General features: G+C 46.7%; 2 protein-coding genes across 7 annotated transcripts in view; both read right to left on the bottom strand.

Annotated features, from left to right (window-relative positions):
- Positions 1–9739, bottom strand: part of CLTC (clathrin heavy chain) — a 41895-nt gene extending 32156 nt beyond the window's left edge. The window contains exon 1 of one of the 2 annotated variants that reach the window (XM_090025182.1): positions 9526–9739. In XM_090025182.1, the coding sequence (XP_089881308.1) occupies positions 9526–9567 (42 nt within the window). In that variant the 5' untranslated portion in view covers positions 9568–9739. The remainder of the gene's footprint in view (positions 1–9525) is intronic. The other variant, XM_090025184.1, reaches the window with a different exon arrangement.
- A 1853-nt stretch (positions 9740–11592) lies between these two features.
- DHX40 (DEAH-box helicase 40) overlaps positions 11593–21993 on the bottom strand; it is a 32260-nt gene continuing 21859 nt past the window's right edge. For all 5 annotated transcript variants that reach the window (XM_090025944.1, XM_090025942.1, XM_090025941.1 and 2 more), the window contains exons 11-18: positions 21409–21489; positions 20585–20742; positions 18276–18390; positions 17878–17986; positions 17502–17596; positions 16814–16883; positions 16100–16328; positions 11593–14246 (exon numbers count right to left, since the gene is read on the bottom strand). In XM_090025944.1, the coding sequence (XP_089882070.1) occupies positions 14110–14246; positions 16100–16328; positions 16814–16883; positions 17502–17596; positions 17878–17986; positions 18276–18390; positions 20585–20742; positions 21409–21489 (994 nt within the window). In that variant the 3' untranslated portion in view covers positions 11593–14109. The remainder of the gene's footprint in view (positions 14247–16099; positions 16329–16813; positions 16884–17501; positions 17597–17877; positions 17987–18275; positions 18391–20584; positions 20743–21408; positions 21490–21993) is intronic.

Below are 21993 nucleotides of genomic sequence, written 5' to 3' on the forward strand. Positions count from 1 at the left end.
CAAGAGACATTTTGTATGAACAGGAAGGAAGTAAAAAAGGTACAATAATTGCAAAGTATTTTTCTGCAAAACCTGTACTTGTTACAAGGCAACTCATCTAGAGCCTGGCCTTCTGTGGTAATGAAGGAGACAACTGGAGTAACAAGTTCATTCAAACTAATGAAAGTCTGTCCAGGAACAGCTGCTGGCTTACTGAGGAGCTTCCTCATTGGCAGGAGAAGCTAGCAAAAGCAATTGTTAATAGTTCTGGAATAGTTTGTATTCCCACTAACAGAGCAGTTTGTGAAGCCAGCCAGCCAGCCACTGTACAGTGTTGGAAGCACAAGACCCAGTCCCTTCTACTCTTAATCAAGTCCCTGTTTGCTCCTCACATTCCTCTCCACTATTTCTGGCTTCCCAAAAGCAATGGGATACTTACCCTTTTGGGAGGCATTACATTTAGTCATGTTAACACTTATGTCCTACTCATTGAAGAGCTATTAACAGTCCATAAACAAATCATGGTATACTGAAATAATAGCAAGGCCAATGTCTCAAGAGCCATGCAGCTGTCACTGTATGAGGCGGTCTAAAAGCCCAAGCAAGCCCACTTTCCAGGAACTGGAAATGCTGCCAAGGTTTAAAACAAAAACAAAACACCAACCAACCAAGAGGGTCAAGATGAAAGGCTATTTTCAAGGAAGCATTGCATTGTGCTAGTGGGAGCAAGTTCTAGTACAGTGTGATCAAGAGTAAGAGCATTTAAAAAGGTAAAGGCTTATAGTAATCCTTCACACCTAGCAATTCCAAGTAAAGATCATCTCCCAATACCAGACTGAGGCAGTACGCAAGGTAGTCTACTGCTCTTGGCCCCCACTCCTTGTGGAGCTCATCTCAGCAGCTACCTTCCACGTAGTCTGCCACAGCACCTATAGACAGCAGTCCAAGGAGGACTGCCTAAACAGCATTTGTGACTTAAGGTATTTCTCCTCTTCATATCCATCACTGAGCTCCTTATGGTGGGAGGCTAGCATCCCATTTTTTGAAAGCCTACCACTATTGTTACAACAACAGTATCTGCTTCCCCACATCAAGCAGGCAACTCCAAGGCAAAATGGCAAGAGTCCGGATAAAGTCAATAGGAATTATGCACTGGAATCCTTACAGGGCAACACACAGTAGAAGCACCTGAAGCATGTTAGAGTCAAGAAGTTTGCATTAGCAGGCCAAGCCAAAACCAGTTTGGGGAAAAGCTTAGAGTCAGTACCTCTCCAGACTGTACAATCAAAAAAAAAAAAATCCACATTTGGCAATGAATCTAGGAAGCTTAGACTGCCTTGCATTGAGAAGAGACAGTAAGCCCCACTGGCCTAGGTCAGAGTCATCTGACACCCCCTCGAAGGCCAGGAGAGCATTCCACTTTCTAGATTACAGGTCAGGAGTTGAGCTAGCGCGCTCTACTTACATTCAGTTTATGGACATTTTGTCTACTAGTTATTAGCTTGAAAACCTGGCTGAATACAGGAGAACAAAGCTGTAGGTAGCTTCACTCTGGAATCAGGCTGGAATGATTCAGTCTTTTTATGCCATTCAAGTGATGACCTCTGCTATGCCTGAAGCCCTTGGGGGCTGAAGTTGAACTTGTTAGTCGAATCAAAAATTGAGACCCAGAAGTTGTGCCCCTTTTCTTTGTTTACTCCCTGCAGACTTTGTGACAATACCAAAGCTCACACACTCAGGACTGCAGAAAGCATGGGTTTGCCAAGTCAAGTTGTAGTCAGTCATAACTTGGGTCTCATTTGTCCAAGTATACTCAGGCTAATAATTTTAACGAACATATCACACCCAGATTAGAAATTCAGAGGTTGCCATTCCATTTGCATGCATTTATATGGCAGCTTGGTAAGGTTTTAAATATTTGGTAGGTTATAACACCAAGTAATTCAGAGGATGCCAGATCAGCAGTACTGATACCACATGTTAGAAATCCTCAGAAGGACAAAAAGCCTATTTGAGTTCTGCCACACATTTTGGTAGCTTTCAGGGAGAGACTGAAGGGGTTACTCTACTTCAACTTGGTCAAAGTAAGAAGCAGGGGGAAGAAATAAAAACGTTCCCAACACAAGACTTCCATAAATCTTAGCAAGATTATGGAGGCACAGCCAAAATGCTGGTATTTAAAATATAGGGATTCTGCAATTAGACATCTTAAAAAAAAATGTTGCCTCAGAGCTTTGCCTAGAACAGCCCTGGCTGTGCCATCTCCAGACTGCAGCTCTACTGAATTAGGGAGTTTCCTAATGCAATTAGAGGTTGGAGATTCCATCGAAATTGTATGATGCGTTTAAAGCCATTTTGTTACTGCATTCATCTCAATGCAGTAGTGGAAGAGTAGCAGATCCTCCAGTATGGCAAGATGAGAGCCTGTACTGTGACATCAAGAATCAGAGGCATCTAGCAATAATTTGCCCCAAAGAACTGCCCCTCAAATGACTGAGTGGACACTACAATATTTAGAAACAATGTACAAAATCAGCTGAATATGCTGACAACAGTAACCCCATTGACTCCTTCCTGGAAGAGATTTGCTTTCTTATGTTAAAATTTGCTGAGCTTTCATTAGGTTCTCCTCCCCACAGAGGAAGGGCATAAAAAAAAAAAAAAAAAGTGCTGAGAATGCAGTATCCCCCCCTCCTGTTGAACAACAGGATGCAAACCATTGTCCTTGCAGCCAAATGTTCTTTCTCCCCCCACCCTCAAAATAAATGTACAACCCCGCCTTGTCTATATGCTGTTAAGCAGCTGGACAATCCTGTAACACTGCAAGATGTGTTTGTGTGTTATAGATTTGCTGAAAAGACTAGAGTATTAATAAAGTCTATTAGTCAACAAGGTAGCTGCAGTAACACAGGTTACAATCAAGGAAGTCTGGCTGGCAGTAGTCTCTTGTGGAGATCAAGTGGACTTCAGCTACACCCCCAAGTATTACAGGCCGTAGAAAAGACCAACTCTGACCCGCCTCCCTCCCCCCACAACCAAACCAAGCTTAGATCTGGGTCTTTGCCAGAACAGATGTTTGGGGAAGTGCCAGTGCCGAGAGTCAGATGTTGTTATTCTCACTTAGCAATAAAATGAACTAAGAATCTAGAAATGGTACAAGTCACAACTATCCAGAAGTCAAAATTCCTAGCATCTGTTAAGAAGTTTCTTCCAACCAAGATTTCTAGTGGGAGAACAAAGTTCTTCAGGAGGAGAGGATCCATGTAGTCTTCAGAGTACTTTAGACCTGAAGCTTCCCTGTACTGTTCCAGCTGGCCACCTTAGCAAGCATGTCTCCAACTATCAGTCCTCAAAATTAGTTATGTACACAAGTTAAGAGTTTTCAAGAAGTCAGCTACTTAAAACCCAGTTCAGCTCATGCCACCAGTATTCCAGCAACCAGGTACTAATTGCCATTAGGAAGTTACACCCACATGGCACCTTTGCATTTCACTGCACTAACTTGTTCAGGGGGAGCTTCATAAAAATCACAAAGTACTGTGTTTAAGCTTGGCACAAGCCAGATGAAAACAAGTACTTTAGCCAGAGAATTGCTTGGCTATTTTTTCTTGTACTCCAACAGTTTAGGGCAGTTGGGAGCTAGGCTGACAGGTTCTAGGCAGCTCAGGGACTGCCCTTATTTTCCAGGTTTCTTCACTGTACTGGAGCCAGCTGATTTTTAAAGAGGTACATGTTTAAAATATTACAAAATAGCCTGACAACGCAGGAAGAGAAGCCAAGATCTTGATTCTTCCTGCTACAGAAGTTACCACTGAAGTCCCACACCTGCAATATGCAGGCTCACACTGGACCCCCTCACATGCTAGACACCCAAGGCAGCTGGAAGTCAGCAGCTCCATCACATTCATGAGACAAGACCATGTGAAAGACCACCTATGCTGCTGTTCACCTTTCCATCTCAGCCACTATATACTGAACTGCAGCCTTCCTTCCCAACTGTATGAGCCAATATCCACCCATTTAAAGAGGGAGGTGGCAGGCTTGTTATTTCTGGAGGCTGTTAGTGGTTTTGCTCAAGATAGTGGAACATTTTAGCAGCTTTCAAACAGCTTATTTAAAAACAAAAAACCTTCAGCAGATGAGCTATTGCACGATAGAGATGTGCAGACTAGGTTATTGGCTTTCAGGAGATTAGCTTTTTTGTCAACTACTGATGATTAATACTAGCTCTTACACAGTTGCCCGTTTATAAGAATAAATGCACTAGCTAAATTAATAAAAAGCATCAGAAGATACACTTGTGTTGAGTGGTGGTTTAATGCTTTTACTACATGCTGAAGCCATGTCAGTAGCATTACTGGATAATGATAATGTAGCCAAGTGAAAGTATTTGAGTTCCTTCACTTTGAAGTGTTTCATATTATGAAATAAGCCCCTGTTCTCAGGTGACAGAATCAGTGTTGCCAACTTTCATGATTTTTGGTGGTGTTCTTAGAGTTCATGCTTTGGGAAAAATGAAAAAAGCCAAAACAACACACACCAAAACACCTTAGCTGTTTCTTCTATATACAAGAACCCCCCCCCCCAAAAAAAAAAAAAATCATAAGTTGGCAACACTGAAGAACACATTTCTGCAGCAACTGTCATTTCTAAATAACCACCTCTTACAGCAATAAGTTGCTTTATTTGAACCATTGTTTGGTAGATCAGTTCCTCATTTTTATGTTATTTTACTGAAATGCACTCAAACTTGATTTAAAGGAGACAAATAAAACCTTTAAGTGCAAGTCTCTCACACCTAGTAGTTCTAGGTCAGCCATCTAGCATTTAAGAATATTAGGTAAATGGCAGTCATCCTTTAAGGCATTTAAAAACTTCTTAATCCCAGCACACTTTTTGCGCTAGAGATGTTGACGGAAGACTAAATTCCACTTTGAGAACTGTGGGAATCAGTAACAGTTCCCAGTTAAACTGGGAACATGGTTACAGGTCACTTACCAGGGTATTTCACATATTTTAAGATCCCAATTTTGAGACGGGGGGGGGGGGGGGGGGGGAAGGGGGGGTTCAGCCTTCCAATTCTACTCATTAAGTCAGACCTGCTGAGGCTATTTGCTTCTCTGCAGAGTAATAAGAACCGAGATGCAAAATAAGAGTACATTTTTGCAGTTCTAGTCAATATTTAATGAGGTACATGTGGATTCTTTTGTTAAGTCTTAGACAAGATGCCCATTCTTGCATATAAGTGTATGCTTGGAACATAATTAGCTAGAAACACTAGAGGCTCGCTTAACCAAAAAAGTAATGTTTCCCTCACTGCAAGTTGATAATTATGTAGGTTACAAAAATCATTTAAAAATAGGCCAGATCATTACTTTAGGCCTGCTGGCTCTTCAGGAATGTTTGCCATTATGTGGGGAAGAAGTTTGAGCCTTGAGCTAGAGTAGCAAGCCCCAAGGAGTAGCAGGACAGACAACTATGGCTCAACTGGTCTTAGCATAGAGACAAAGGCAAACAGAGGGTAAAAATATTTATCCCTTGGCTGTATTCAGACATTGCAAGTTTACAGGCATTTTGACAGTACAGGGGTGTCAAAACCAATTACCACAGCATTTTTCTTCCTCAAGACATCCTTAAAAAGCTGCTGCTTTTACCAGATGCAAGTGTTTCCACAAATATTTCTGCAAGTATATCATCATCTGAACTGAAGCACTCTACATTACAGCATAAAAATTAAGCTGCGCACGTGAAGTGCATTAGAACAGCTTAGTTATTCAAGTAGCTCCCAATATGAACACTGGAAACCAGCTACAATGGCCATCACAATAAATAGCAGCATCAAGCCAAGCTTTTGTTAGCAGCTTGGAAGTACAGTTAAGCCCTCACCTACCACTGTGGTTTTTTGGTTGTAGCCGTGTTGGTTTAAGGTAAAATGTGGCCCAACAGGCTAATCTATCCAGCCCATAGGGCCCCCTAAAAAAATTTAGGGAAATTAATACTGATCTGCTCCTGGCTACCTGTCATGCGGCCCTCTGCCCAAAATAACTGCCTGCCCCTGGTTTAAGGACATAGGCAGGCAAGGTGCTTTGGGTCTAATAAGATATCACATCTACCCAATAAAAGATAAAAGGTTGGTCTCATAAAAAAAAAAAAAAAAAAAAAAAAAAATTAAAAGTCACGAACTCAAAGAGCCTTCCCACCCACCACTGTGGAACTCAGACTGACTGCATACCTCAACTAAGAAAAAGCAATAAAGTTTCCCTATTTATCCACCAAGGTATTACTAATCATCATATCTGGAATTATTTTTCATGTTGCTTACCAAACACTGAATAGCTGAACCTCAGGTTATAGGTACCAGATTGTTGCATTGCTTGCAGTCACCACTTTTACAATAAGCAAGCTTTTCCCCTTATTTACTTAATTGGGACTGCAGTGAAGGAAGATTTGAGCAGTTACAAAAAGAGTACAAGATTTTAGTCTGCTTAGTAGACATCTTAAATGCCTTCAACTTGCACTCCAAAGCAACACTGAATGCATCTATAAAATGCAAGGCATAGCCTGCATGTACGTGAACTAGTTTCATTTCTAACCATGTACTGGGTCCCTCTCCAATCCATTAGTATGGAGCCTTATAAGAAAAGGCTTGTGCTTGGAGCTTCCCTGGCTGGCTCTGTGACACCTGAGGTACATGAAGTACAAAACACTTGTTCTGAGTTCAGCTGGTTCTTGAGATGAAGAGCAGTGCCAAACTGGGTCTGATCAGTGACATAACTAGCCCAGTATCATGTCTGACAGTGGCAGGAAGTAGTGCTTTCAGATACCACCCGCTTTTACAACCTCCTGTGGCACACAAGTTAGCCATGCAACACACAGGAAAAAAACGTACTTTCATTTTAAAAGCTGCCTTGTACCAATTCCAGTGGATGCCCTTAGTTCTAAGGGTCTGGGACTTGGGGAATAACAGCTCCTTATTTACTCTGTCCCCACCCTTTGTGATTTTATAGACCTCTGCTATATTTCCCCTCCCCTCAGCCTTCTCTTTTCAGAAAGGAGAAACCCCAGCTTTTTTAGGCTCTCCTGGTATAGCAGCTGCTCCACACTGATATTCTGATTGTCCTGATCAGAACTGGCACTGAAACTTGACCTTGGTCATCAGGGAGAGCTATAAAAAAGTTAGCTTAATAGCGCCAGTGATTGGGAAAGAGTGAGTAATCCAAGGACTGTTTACACCCATTACGAAAAAGTATCATTTTGAACTATGATATATGCATGAGACAGTAAGCATCAATTCTGGTAGTATACCAACTGCTAGAAGCAACTTGACAAACAAGTTATTTACTCCAGGAAGAGCAGATTACTTCATCCCATCACCTCTTCCCAGAGGATTCTCAAAGCAGTTAGTCAAACATGGTGGCAGGTGTAGGGCCAGCCATTTTGGTGAGCAGGGTCTGAAAGCTACAACAATAGAAGCACATTTTGTTTGATATGCTTTGCCATTGCCAGCTTGGCTAATGATTCCAGGCAGATCCACAACATCAATCCCTGCAAGAGCAAATATGTTATGCATTCTGAAAGACATTTGCTACACTATTACTCCAGCCCTACTAGCAATAGCTGGGTGCCAGGTACACACTTTCCAATGATAACTGAGTCAGAAAGGCTTTGTTTGTTTCCTCAAGGCAAGACTTCTTTTTAAAACAAAAAAGAAGAAGAGAGAAGATCCAGTCTCAAAGCAATTTAAGACACATGAGCTACACCTGTTCCGCAATTAGAACTCAGGAGCTTCAGTTAGCTTTTAGGGTTCAACATCTTCTGCAAACCAGTTCAGATGGCACCAGCAGCATCCCCAATTCCTATTCCTGCTCCTTTTGAGCAGTGTCATTTGAAGCAGCAAACAGGAAGCCAAACTATGGAAGAACTTTTTTGATGCAAGTTTTAGGAAGTGTTTAAGCAGTTTACAGCACTGATGATTTCTGAGGTAAAGAATGAGGAAGTTAAGACTACGGTTCAGAAACCTGTTAAGTGCTATATTACTACATACAAGTGCAGATAGGCTAGGGAGGTGGAAAGCTTCTCAACTGCATGCAACCCCTCCACCCACCCCAAAAAAGGGACATGATAACCCCCCTTCCCCCCCCCCAAAAGCTACTGCCTCTACTTATGGGTGTGCCAACTATATGTAATACCTAAATGGACATATTTGGGGGCAATGATTTACCTGTAGCCTGCACTGTTCAGCTTCTGGCATGAAACCAAGGAGGCAGGGTTATATGGTCACAAGAGATGAGATGGGAATTTGCATGCTTAGCCTACACCTTAAATAATGTATATCTGTCTCCTAGATCTTCTCATACAAAGCTGATCTACCTAGCATGCAAGAGGATCCATTTCACTCCTGCTCATTCATGACTCTTTCTACATAGAAGTTTAAAAAAAAAAATTGTTAAAATAAAATAATCACAAGTCACCACAACCAATAGCCATGCTTTTAGTTTGAAACGCAATGCCCTTAGAAATACAAAACTACTGTATTGGACCAGCCTGGATCCTCAACACTCCCAGTTATGCTTTTGCTTCAAAGCACATTACAGGCTAAAACAAACTAAAAAAAACCTCAACAAAACTTAGTGCTAGCATTACAGTAAGGCACGTAACAAACCGTGTCTGTCCCCCCAGGCCTCCCCCCACACACACCCTCTTTACTTAGAGTAACAGCACTTTGACAGAAAGCAGTTAAACCAGTAATGCTATTTAAACTGAAGGAAAGAAAGTAGCTTTTTCATCTGGAAGGAGACCAAAAGCCTTGAGAAGGACTTAGGGACACCTCCGACGGTTTCAGCTGCCTTCCTACGAAGGCTCTTACAGAGGAGCTGCAGCCATGGACTAGCCCACCTGCTGCTTTGGGAAGCGGGCACCGGTCTGCATATTCCCAAATCGGACCAAATAGCAGCATTTTTCTTAATGCAAGATGAACCCAGGGACAAGTTTGGCTCTAGGAAGAGTCGTGCTAGGCCAAGCGCCCAGCACACACGCCAGGACGCCAGCTCGACCAGGGCTGGAGCGCATTCAATCGGCACCTCTGCCATTTCCCTCCATTATAACAAAAGCAGCCTAACAGCGCTGTCATTTACAAGACCTTCCCGCATGCAGGAAGTGTTACCCTGCTGACTCCTTCCCCCCACGCTGGTAAGGCAGATTAGAAAAAGGAAGTAAATGCAAATTTAGTCCAGCAGTTCAGCTGCTCCGCTCAGGTTTCATTGACAAAATCCAGCCAGACCCGAAGGATGCTGCTGAGCACGCACCTGCTCCTGGAAACCCACGCTTCACAGAGGGCTGCAGTGTCCGCACTGCCACCACCGCCCCCACCCGCCAGGCGCCAAAACAGCCCAGGCCATAAGGGAGAGAGGCCTCAGAGAAAGGAGTTGTTTCAAGGATGAAGCAAGAGGCTCTTCCAGCCGGGCGCAGGGCCTGCCTCCCCCCACACGGGGCAAGAGGAACCCCCTCACTTCGACCTGAGGGGAGCCACGGCCCCTCGGCACGCACCTGCAGGTGCTCCTGGAAGCGGATGGGCAGAATCTGGGCCATGGCGGCGACCGGGCCGGAGCCGAGTCAGCGGGGCCCGGACAGGTAGAGCCGCAATGGCGGAGCGCAGCGAGCCGGAAGCGGCCCCCGCCGGCGGAAGGATACGAACACGGAGGCAGGAGGAAGCAGCTACTAACCCCCCAGCCGGACCCGCTCTTCACTGCGCCGGCCGCGCGGAGGGATCCGGCCGCCGCGGTGAGCCAACCCCATAGGGCGCAATGGAGCAGCGGAGGGATCCCGCCCCCCGGAAGGGACTATTTCGGGACTCATCACTCTTCCCCCTCCCCGACCTTTTTTTTTTTGCCACATCATGCGACTAGGGTGCTTTTACGTCACTTCCGTTGCGCGCTCGGGTGGGTGGGGGTGGTGGAAAGGTCTCCTTGGTCACGTGAGGGGGGAGAACGTCTGGCGCAGGAGAACCCGTCCCGTCCCCACGTGGAGTACAGGTTCGAGTCCCGGCCTCCCCGACTGCAGGCAGCTCACGGCCCTGCCCTGCTTGGTTGGGGTTTTCCTACCCCGACCTCATAGATGGGCCTTGAGGCGATAAGAGTCACTTGAGCAGGGGCTTGAAAATTGAGTTTCGCATTCCGAAATCCTTTCCAGAGGCAGGGAGCGGGCCATAAATTAGGATTTGTCTCCGTGTCCTTCTTCTCTGCTTGGAGGACAAGGCACTTTCCCCCTAAACAGGCTGCTGGGTTGAGGTCGCGGCACCATCAGAGCGGGTCGCGGGGTCCCCGACCCTCCCGCACGGTCCCGGAGTCGACCGGCGTCAGCGTCGATCTCCCGGCGACTCCCAAAAGCAATTGGGGCAAACGGCACGATTCAGGACGTTGCACCATGTCGGGGAAAGGAAACCGGAATCGCTTCGGTCCGAGTTGGCGGCCCACCAGCTCCCGATGTCTTCGTCGTGCCCTGGTAGCGTCTCCTCTGGCCACCGCGAGATCTCAGGCACGGGCTGAATGGCAAAAACAAAACACCCCGGAGGACAGCAGGACAGTTGATACCGCCCCGTGCCCCCCCAGGAGGCAGCCAGGACCTCACGGTGTTGGGGTGCACAGGCAGAAATTGGTCCGGCGCCCCGTGCCGTGCTACGGAGGCCGGCAAGCAAGCGTCTTCCTTGACCCCCAGCGATCAAAGTCTTCGTGCCGAGGGTGGCTAGCGGCGCAAGTCTGAAGTTTGGGAGAAGGCACCTTATTGATTCGGTGGTTCTCAGCCTTTTAAGACTCCCTTGGAAAATCGCCGTTCTTGGCTTTCACGCATTTTCTGATGACAGAAGAATACTTCTGTTCCTCAGAGCTCAACCAGACGGCAGCAGGGCAGGGTGTTTTTAACACTGGGATTTCTATTCCAAATCTCTGAAATAGTGTTGTGGATCCTGTTTGCACAGGTGATGTTTCGTGGCACCCTCCAAAGGATCTCCAGGCACCCCAAAGTGCTGTGGCACCCCGCATCAAGAATCGCTGGGTTACCTGGCTGAGGAGTGGGCTTTTCAATCAGAAGGGATGTTGTAACCTTGCTAGTGGGTGCACTAGACATGGAGACTGGCTTCACCTCTGCCCAGCCCCTGGACTGATTAATTTTGTATATACAGCATAAGAAAAAAGAATCTCCTGTAGCCTAACCCCCACTGAACATAAATGTCAAACTGAGGCTGACATTTCACTTTTTCACTTTTCGATAATATTCCCAAGAGCCAAATCAAAAAACTGTGTCTAAATACATGAGTCATCCGACTTCAAGTGGGCCAGTTCAGATACTTCCCATATCCAGGTGGGAATCCTACGTGCAAATCCCAGGCCCAGAGGCTGGGGCGGTCAGATGCCCCCGCCCCGTCATACTTGATCTTAGCCAACAGGCTGAGAAGTATTCACGCTGCTTCGCTTGTTTGACTGTGCTAGTACCTACGGTATGCCAGATCCTCTGATAAAGCATCGCATGTGCTGTACGGCATTGTGTTCCTATTTATTTGTGACTGCGTGCCTGCAAAATCCTGACACACTGCCATTCCCAGTTCCAGTGCAAAAAAATTGTTTACTGCTACCACTGAAGTCAAAGGAAAGTTTAGTATTACAAAGTGTTGGGAAGTATGATCCAGGCAGAAATGGATATTGTACATACAGACAAACTCAGCGCACAATACGGACATAATCTTGCTTGCAAGCAGCGAAGCTGAACAACATGACACCTTAAAAACCCAAGTGTGTGGTACTCCCAGGCCCCTTAACAGAATCAGAGAGACTATAGTTAGTGAGGCACAGGACAGGTTGGCTGCTAAAAAGCGGAGGTTGATGCACAGGGCGAAAGAATTAAAATCTTCCAGCAAAACGTGGAGGAACGCAACTGAGAAGGAGCCTTAGATGTATTACTTCTTTGCAGTGGTAGAGCATGCACAAAAACTCTTTTTGATTTGCCTCACCCCACAGAAAAGCACTCATCTCGCAGCCCCTCTGGATCACAAGCCCTTTAAGAAAGGGATCGTGTGGTCTTGTCTCTTTGGATAGTGCCCAAAACCTGAAGCACACTCCCAGCGAGCCTGCTGTGGCCCAATGATTCTTCCCAGCCTTTCTGCCCAGTGGTACAGCTTCAACTGAGAGTGTCCACCCCGCAGAACAACTGAGGGCTGCCTCCTCTCCAGAGAGAAGAGAGGGCTGGGATCGAACGCAAGCCCTGTGTACCTTGGGCAAGTGTTCTTCCAACTGCTGGGCTCTTATGGAAGAGGGGGAGTGGGGACAGCACCCCTTCACCTCTGGTGTCGTTTTAAAAAGAAAAACAAAATTCCTTGGGTTTTTAAAGGTCTGGCTGAGGTTTCAAACGTGGAGGAAAGGCTCAGGGCTGTGAATGCTGATCTGAGAGGTGCCTAACCCAGCACGGGGTCCTTGATCTGGGGTTGAACGATGCTGATCTCTAACATGGCCGACTGGCTAGTTTAGACGACTCCCGCTTGGCATGGCAGCTGTTGGGAGGTGCCCTGTGCTCCCTATATGTTGGACGGAGATCTCAGCAGCCTCCAGTGGCGCTGTGGTTTCCCCTCTGGGCTCGATGCGCCTAGAGCTAAGTGCTCCAGTGTGTCAGTCCTCTTAGAGCCCAGCCCTTAACTTCCTGTCAGTTTTAAGAACTAAAAATACGACCCAGTCATCGCAGCCTTGCGCACAACCCGTCATGTTTCATGTGCATAGCTGCTTTGCATCTACCCCTTTGAAACAGCCGCATCGTTGTAAGGCCATCCTTGCTGGACTGCTCCAAAAGACCCATGCCTGAGGTGGCAAGAGGGGGTAGGCAGGTGCAGCTCTTCCTTCCTGTGAAGTTTTGCAGGTGATTTCAAGTGAGAAGCAAAACGCATTAAGCCAATTAGCCAAAAGGGCTTTTAGGAGAGCACGGAGCTGAACACCAGAACAAACCTCGCAAGCATGGGCTTATGACACAGGGACGTGCTGCTGTCATTTCTGGAGTTTGTCCTGACTACTGGTATTGGTTTTATGTAGAACATTCACTATTTATTGACAAGCAAACACGGGATCTGTGCTGTTACAGGGGATGACACAGTCCCCTCTTGCACTTACTATCTAAATGTCACCTTAAAATTGAACTGTAAGAGAAGGAAGAAAGTAAAATACTGCTCCCACGTCCAGAAAGCAGCCAGCATCTCTTTTTTCCATTGAATACTTGCCAGAAATAAGCAGCTCTTGAGGACAATTATTAAAATCCATCAATAAATCAAGTAAGCAAAGCAGGCCTCTGTGGGACTCTGGGCTGAAACCCATCTGTTGAGCGGGAAACTAGAAAAACTGCTGTTTCTTTGCCGATTGGCAATCACCTCAAGACACACAGATTATACCTCATTAGCAACAATGTAAAGTATACATTCATTAATTCATTTGCATACAGATGAGACAATTTAATATGAAAGCTGTCACTGGGCATGGGACAGCTAAATACAGGGCAAAAAACAATCCTGCATAAGCCAGAGACAGTGTGAATGACAAGCCATTTGGAGCTGTGATTCTTAGGTTTCCATCAATAAAACAGCACATGCTGCATTACAATGGTCTGAATACATCACAGGGACATGATCACAAAGAGGTCAGGTAAATCCTTCATGTACAGAGAGAAATAAAACATGTTACCCACAGGTAATACTGCAAAGCCACATCCCATTTAAAAAACCGGTCAAGAAAAAAGTGACTACAAGCGGCAGGGAAATGATTTCACAAATCAACCCCAATTCTAATTGTTAAGCGCCATAAAACAGGCACAGGCCGTAAAGGCTGCCTTTTCTTCCACGACCGTGAGAGGACGAGTTATAGCCGGTGATACATGGCAATGAAAATTCAACTCGTTAACCTTTCGTCGCCATCCCTCATGAACACGGCAGAGAGGATCAGGTCGTACCCCCAAGCAGACAGACTCCACAGGAACTGGTAACGCTTCTGGTTTGTGCCAAGCTGTTGTCATCACTGGGGATGTTTGTACACTGTGAATGTACCAACAGCAATTGCACAGCAATTACACAGAATGCCTTTGTCAGGCCTGAAGTCCTTGTCGCCGTCAGCCAGTCTCGTCCAGCGTGGCATTTACACCCTGTGCCCTTTGCTGCTTCCTCTGGAGGTAGCGAGCTCGGGCATCCTGTATGGATTTGTCATCGTTCCTTTTCTCCACCTTCTTTGCCGAGGTGTCTGTTGTTTCTTGAAGGAACAGACAGCATCAACCATTACACCGCGCAATTATAAACGCTGCTGCAACCCTGCTGATCTCACAGGGTTAGGGTGAGATGCCCAACGTGAAATAGGGGCCTAAATCCTCCCAAGTGTCACACTCAGCCATTCAAGTGGAAGATTCCTGACCTCCACAAAGGGCAAATTACCAGCTAACTGTCACGACATCCTTTCTGTAGAAAAGCCCACCTGGCTCTGCAAAGGCAAATATGCATAAGATAAATCCCAGCCTCAGCTCCCCTGGATGCACCTGGATGCCATGTGCCTGTGGACCTTCTATGCACATCCTTGTTTTCTTTGCTACCCACTTCAACCAGAGGGGGATAGAAGAGAGGGAGGATTTGGGGGTGGGGGAAGAAATCCCCAAACACTAAGTGTTTCTCATTGAAAGGAAGAATTGAAAGGGGATGGGAAGAATCCCCATTTCAGGACTTCCCTGTTGGAAATCTGCCATTCTCCTCTGCCGCTGTCAAGATTTTTCAGACAACAACAGTGAATAAATGCATCTCTTCCTACCAGAGAGGCAGGAGATAGCTTGAATGATGTGTCACAAAGCTAAAAGTTTCTGAACTGGAAAGAACTCACAGGAAACAGAAATGAGAGAGTCCTTGAGAGGTCCAGTCCAGTCCAAGGCCCCTGGTGCAGGACTATGTAAACCCAAACCATTTCTGACAGATCTGTCCGGCGGCGGACGTTTCACAGCCTCCCGCAGCGATCCGTTCCACTGCCAAGATACCCTTATGGCTAGAAAGTTTTTCCAAGTATCTAACCTAGACCTCTTTCGTTGCAGTTAAAGGCCATTACTTCTTGTCCAATTCCCTCTGGATACACAGAACAGTTAATAGCCTTCCTGTCTGCATTAAACTCTCACCTATTTGAAGCCACATGAAGTCTTCCCCCCAAGTCTTCCCTTCTCTAACCAACCAAAACCACAACCCTGTTAATCTTTTACTGGCTGTGTCCATTCCAGCATATTTAGAAAAGAAATTCTGTCCACGTTTCCAACCTCTGGGGAAAAAAGGGACAGATCTTTCCCAGGAAAGAATATGCTTGAGCCACAAAGCAGCTGCAGCACAGGCAGCAAAACATGCAACATTTCCCGCGAGTCCCTGCTGGTGTCTCTCAAACTAGTGTTTTAGAAAGGCTGGTTCAAGAGTAATGGGGCCCTGTGAGTAGTTGGCTCCTCCACTGAACCCGCTGACAAAAGAATCCAAGGAGCGTCACAATGCTGAATCAGCTAATATGCACTGGTTTATTAAAAAGGCCACTTACTGCAGAACCATCAGGGTAAAATTCATTGCCAGCAAAAATGTATCCAGCAACATTTGGGATCTTTTTTTTTTTTCTTTCTAACCCATAATACCATATCACCACCTTTGGAACCGCTCTCTCATATGACATTATCAGCTTAGCAAGTCACAATTGCTTTTGGTAGGAGAAAGACACGCTCCAAACCTGAAGACACTTTGGAAAACAGCCATTAATGTTCAAAATGTTTCTCTGCCAGTTACAGCTTAAATCCTGCACATGGCAGCTACGGTGCACGTAAAGGAAAAAGGGCAAGCGGACCACAACCTCGGTGTGCAAACGGCCCTGCATGAGATATCGAGATAAAGGAGGGCTCCTACTATATATCAGAGCTGTAGTAAGAAGAGTGCACAGCTAATGCTACTGTTGACAGATAAAGTCAGAAGGGGCAGTGGCTTAACTTCTGCAGTCCTCAGTCGGTGTCAGACGCCATTACAGCCTCCATCCCCCAAACCACTAAGAGAAGCAGTAGTCAGCTTGGGGGTATGGTGATGGGAACTCAGAACTGTGCTTACCATGCTGTCGCCTGAAGTCCTCCTTGTTTTTCCACTTGGTCGTTTCCTCTTCGGTCACTTCTTCCCGTGCCACACTGCTCAGCTCGTACGCATCGACTTCGTGCAACTTTGGCAACAAGTCTTTGACCCACTCGTAGCGAATGGGACACACTGTCCTCATGTAAATTTTAGAAGTCACCAGGACATCGTGGAAGATAATCCATTCAAGCTGGGGTTCCTGGTCATAGAGCTACAGAGCAAGTTATTTTTTTCCTTTATATTACACACAGTATATTATACACATTATACTGAATGCTAGCACAAGCTAGTTTCTTAAAGCAGGGGTACTCAACCCTTGGCCTGAAGGCCAGGTCTGGCCCCGGCACTATGTCATCCAGCCTCGTCTATGTGTGCTAGATCAAGCGCATAAGGCAGTGCAGGGCCTGATCCTACTGGGTGGGGGCAGTGCAGGGCCCCTGGAGCTGGATCCCAGTGTATGGAGACAGCACAGGGCCTGATCCAACCTGTGGATTCTTCTGGCCCACAGGACAAAAACTGTGAGCACCACTATCTTAAAGTGTTAAGCAGTATCACATGCACAGAAGCTAACTTGGCTCTTAGAACAAGTCAACCTTCAGGGGCAAGAAATGACTCAGCCTTGCCTTTCTATCTTCCATCTACCTGATAAGCCCTCCCACGCAGCCAGACAGTTACCAATGGAAAGAAACAACTTACAGCTGATGAAGGATGAATATGGACCAGGCTGCCATGTCCATCCATTGTGCAAAACATCCTGCCCATGGATCTACAAGCAGAGAAAAATCCTTACATGGATACTTGCGGTGAGGTTTAAACAGCAACGCAAGCTGAACAAGGGAGCACAGGAGAGCAGAAAAGACCCGTTTCTGAAAAAAAAAAATCTTTTCCCTTGGTCAAAGTGAAAAAAGCCAGAGGAGAATTCACACATTCACTGTGCAAATGCTCTTTTCAGTTGGCTGATGATGTAATAAATGCAGCTGTGGATTTTAATCTCAGCAAGTCAGCACCATTGCAACATCTTCAAAGCCCTGTACTAACTAAGATCAGCTAAAGCACCCGACTTTCTGCAAGATGGGCAATTCTCCTCCCCACCCCCATGCACGTGCATGCACACAACATCCAACTGCACAGATACAGCTAATGAGGCACCAAGAAGTTAAGTGATTTGTCCAAAGATGCAATGCAGGACAGTGGCAGAGCTGGCACTATGAAGCGAGCTTCCAGGTTCCTTGTGGTATGCACAGACAGCTCCAAACAAGTGAGCTTGCTCCTTTTAACAAACAGCGTTAGGATCTCGCCATTCTCCTCGATTGACTTTACAGTCACAGCCTAACAATGGCAACAGATCCGTTCCGATCAACCCCCCTCAAACTCTGCTCCTGACCTTCTAGCTACGTTGGTGAAGTACCCTGCGCAGAGACATCTTCTTAGGATCTCATTCCTGGAGCCATCAAAGGTTTCCCTGGGGAAGTCCGGCAGCTGTATAAAGAGCAGTACAACATGGTGTAGCGTCTTTGTCTTTCACACTTCAACACCACCATTTTATATGCCTTCCCTCACCTGCTGCCAACGTTACACCACACTCTTAGCCATACTAGTTACAGCAGGGGATTCAGTTACAGAAACCCAAGTAGCTTCATTACAGGAGGAGAAAAGGTGGCAGCCATCTGGTAAAGCTTCAGAACTCAGGTATGTATTTAGCAGAGATGCTCACACAGAGCCCACATTTGTTTCTTTGCACAAGGACTCCTCCTCCTCACCTGTTTAAGCTTCCTGGTTATTTCCCGGAGTTGTGCTTCCACACTAAAAGCAGATTTTAAAGCTCTCCAGTGGATCCAATGCTTCTGGCACCAAGCTGGAGCAGACTTGCTGGGAACAAAGACACTGGTGTTATAAAGAGGCTCTCTGTAAGCTGAAAGACACGAGTTATGCTTTATTACAGGTGTACAAAGAAGGTGACACACACACATTCAGAAACTGTGGAAATTCAGGCAGGAGATACTTTTTTCTACATAGATGGCAGAAAGCAAAAATCTGCAAACAAAGGTGTGTGTGTGCACATAAGAGGACTTTAGAGAGGACATTTAATACTGCTATGTGGGAGTTCCATCTTCTGTCATCCAGAGACAGGCCCTATTGTCTCCATGCAGCAACCCACCTTGCTTTGCACTCGTCAAAGATATTTAAGAGGGTCGCAAAGTCGTTGCATCCTCCTAACTGCAATGACAGTTCTCTGTGCTGGAGTTCTGCTTCCTTTTGGCTCTGAGGTTCACCTGAGGAAACAGCAACTTATTTCACTTTAACACATTCCCTTTTGCTTTGTCGTTCTGCTTTCTATTAGCATTTCTCCAAGGTGCAGCTGACACCCTTAGCTCTTTATGCAGTTATTTTTAGACTGCTTTCTCCTCCATGACTCTGCTCACAGTTTTCTCCCTCCTACTTCTGCCAAATGAGAACACATAGCTGCTATCAGCACTGTGATTAATACCATCAGCCAGCGCTGGTGATGTAGCCTTGATGCAACTGCTACACTCCTTCCTTGGGGAAAGATGAGCAGATTTTGTTCATTCCCAATCAATCCTGAGAGGCCAGGTCAAATGCCCACCTGAAAATATACAGGAGACCCAGAGCTTAATTTAACTGAGTTTCCAAATATCACATGGAAGTTGCACTCTGCAACCAAGAAAAAACAGTGCCGGCTGGTATTATCCAGGATAGTTTCATTTAACCTACTGAGTCCAATTCTTGTCCAGATGGATACACAGAACACCTCCACAAGGCTGCAAGGATTTTAATCTATCCACCAGGAACATGCCACACAAAATATACATCTCAGAACCCTTATTTCAGATGTTGAACCGGAAAGGATTTCCCCCCCTAAACCAACCCATTCAACCCAGGAGGTACAGACATGGCTGCCTGTGGCCAATGCAGTTGCTGCACTCATTAAGGCTGCAACCTTACAGACCGTATGAACGTGAAGCACATGGGGCTGCATTTTCAGGATGAGAGTCTGTGTGGCCTCTTGTTTCCAAACAGACAGGGCCACTGTGGGGAGAGGGACTGGCGCATCTTGCCCGGGCTTGCTAGCTGAGCTGAGTGAGAAATATCAACAAGCTGCAGTGGGAACAGGTCGAAAGACATGGAAGCACAGACCCATCCGTGGGAGTGCAGGAACACAACAAAAGAATCGCCGACGTGACAGTTTCACACTCAAGGCGCCAAAACGTCTGACTGCCTTTGGCTGCTGTGCTAGCAAGGCCGAGTTAATGCATCACCGAGATAACTAGAGACAGACCAGAGACAGGAGAAGAGAGGACAAAGGTCTCCCACAGGATTTTGCTACACACACTATTTCCCTAGGGTGGTTGTTTTGATCTCTGGCGGGGAAGAATTGGGGGAGGGAGAGAGCAAGCACAGTCCTGGCACAGTACAAGGTCAGAAAAGCAGCAGCAGTTCAAGCTTCCCACAAGCCCTGTCCCTGCCACAGAGGCACTGCTTCTGGGGGCAAGTTCATTATTTTTATCTTATCAAGCCTCAGGCTCTACTTAGACCAAGAGAGAACCCTAACATGGTGCCCTTGCTTTCGATTACAAATGCTAAATCCTTGTCTCAGGGTTTGAGATGGTGAAGGTGTTTCACACAGGCCACCAGCTGGCCACCGAAAGCTAACACCACCTGGCCATTAATGACTTAGGCTAGTAATGGATATGAAAGGCTCTTCCTCCCATCACTGTTTCTTCCAGCCACGCAGTCGTCTTGCCCACCCATACATGTTGTTGTAGACACTTCTGCCTGAGGTCCCTCTTCCAAGTTCAGACTACTACAGGTGGCTCTTGAAGCCTATCCCAGATAGTGATCTGGTGGTTGCTGTCCAGTCTGTAATGCATCCATGCCATAAAAACCAAACTCCCAAGGCTGGCCTCCACCTCAGCTGTCAGAAGAACAAGGCTCAGTACCTTCCACAAGCCCTTGCTAATAAAGGACAATATTTCCACAGAACCCTGCTTTGTCACCCAACGTTTTCTGACGTGTAAACCCCATGCAGGGCAGTTAACTGCACAGCATGCCACCAGGTATACTTAGGTTTCCCGTTTCTGAGGCAACTGCAACAGCCTCTTCCAAGAGCTCCTTTCTCTACGCTGCTGGGCCCTGCGTTTAATCATGCACTGGTCTGAACAGGCAGTCGTGTCTCCCAGGTGAGGGCTATTCCTTCCTCTCAGTTAATGGAGCCATTTTTAGTGCAAGTGGAAGGAGCTTTAGCTTCTTTTGCTGCAAACCCCAGAGGAGCCTGGTGTATATATAGAGGGAGCTGAGGGCCTCGCACAGCTGCTAACACCAGGAATGGAAAACTAGTGAGAAAGAAGACAAAACGCAGGTGGAAATTAAGAGCAGCGTGCACTAACCAGTCGCGCCCGGCAGACATCCTGCTCAGCACAGAAGGCTGAGCAGCTTCTGCCCCCCTACCTGGTCGAATGAAGACATTTTCCACTGACAACATGGCTGCTATGGGAAGCAGCAGATCTTCACAGTCCAGAGCAGCTGCCTTTATGACGGCACAGGTCAGGTTTGGAGGGAGGGGAAACTGCACCAGGAGCTCTCCCAGTCGTGTCACGTGGCCTTTCCTTATCGGGAAGAGAAAGGATTCAGGTATCAGACTGAACACACTTGTCCTTAGTGGCAACTTCAGAGTTTGGGCATACATGCCAGGGGACAAGGGAAAGGAGTGAGGAAAGAGAAACCGGTACCAGGGCCACTTCGCCACAGCCTTCGGTGATTCTGAAGCAAACACCCACCCGCCCCAGGCGAAGAGGTGAGGCAGCAGAGAGACTGGCAGTTCTGTGCAACAGAGGATTCTCTAGCCGGTAACCTGCCATTACGGTTGCCCATGCCTTGCCTGATCTACAATGTGAGCAGGAACTTGAAGGGCATCAGGAATGCCATATCTGGATCTTGACAGAGTGAGAATCCATGTGCTGTGGTATCTGAGCACCTTTTACTCTCGCAGCAGCCCCAGAAGGTGCTTCAGGGCTGCTGAAACACAGCGAGCCTGTCTACGCCGTCTCCATGCTGCACCCCAAACTACAGCTGAGAAGTACAACCTGCTCAGTGCACACTAAGTACTGGAGCCGAGGCAGTGAAGCCAACTGAGAGGGCCCTGATCACGTGTCCCAGAGCTGCTCTCAGGCCTGCGGCACTCTTACAAATTAATGACTCCTTAACAACCAGACGGATGAAGCTTTAGAAGGACCAGGGTCAAAATCTCAAAAGAATGTTCCTGACTTCCTTACCTGTCAATAGCTCCACACTGGTAAAGCTGCTTAAGAGCCTCCAGAATATGCCTCTCTTCTGGGCGGTCCAAATAGGGGAACCTACAAGCAAAAGCACAGGTGGAAATTCCACTGCGGGGACTTACGGCAAGTGTCTTCTGTTAAAATGGTCCAGGCATCCTAAGTCTGAAGCCTTCCATACAAGCCACCTATCAAGAGGAAAAACGTGTGTGCATGCACGCGCAGATGTATATCACACATATCTCTAGGCAAATAGCCAAGCCCCAGAAGAAAGAACATGCACAAAGATGCACAGCCTGAATCACAGGCGCATGAACACACAAACGCACACTTCCCCACCCCCCGCTGTCATTCTGAGAGATCCTCAACTTAAACTTAATCCATGTGAAACAAGCTAGAAGCCTTAATACTGCCATGTGATGGGGCTTGCAGATAATGGATGAGATAGGAGAAAGAAGTGAGACCAACTCAAGCCTTAACTGAGCAGAGCTAGGGGCTGGGACGTGGTGCCCCTAACTCAACCCCATTGCTTGGCACTGGGGGGGGTGCTCTGTAGCGACAGAAAAGGAAATAGCTCAGTTTGTG

This window comes from Crocodylus siamensis, chromosome 13, assembly GCF_052110815.1.
Source record: "Crocodylus siamensis isolate JL-2025a chromosome 13, ASM5211081v1, whole genome shotgun sequence".
Taxonomy (NCBI): Eukaryota; Metazoa; Chordata; order Crocodylia; family Crocodylidae; genus Crocodylus; species Crocodylus siamensis.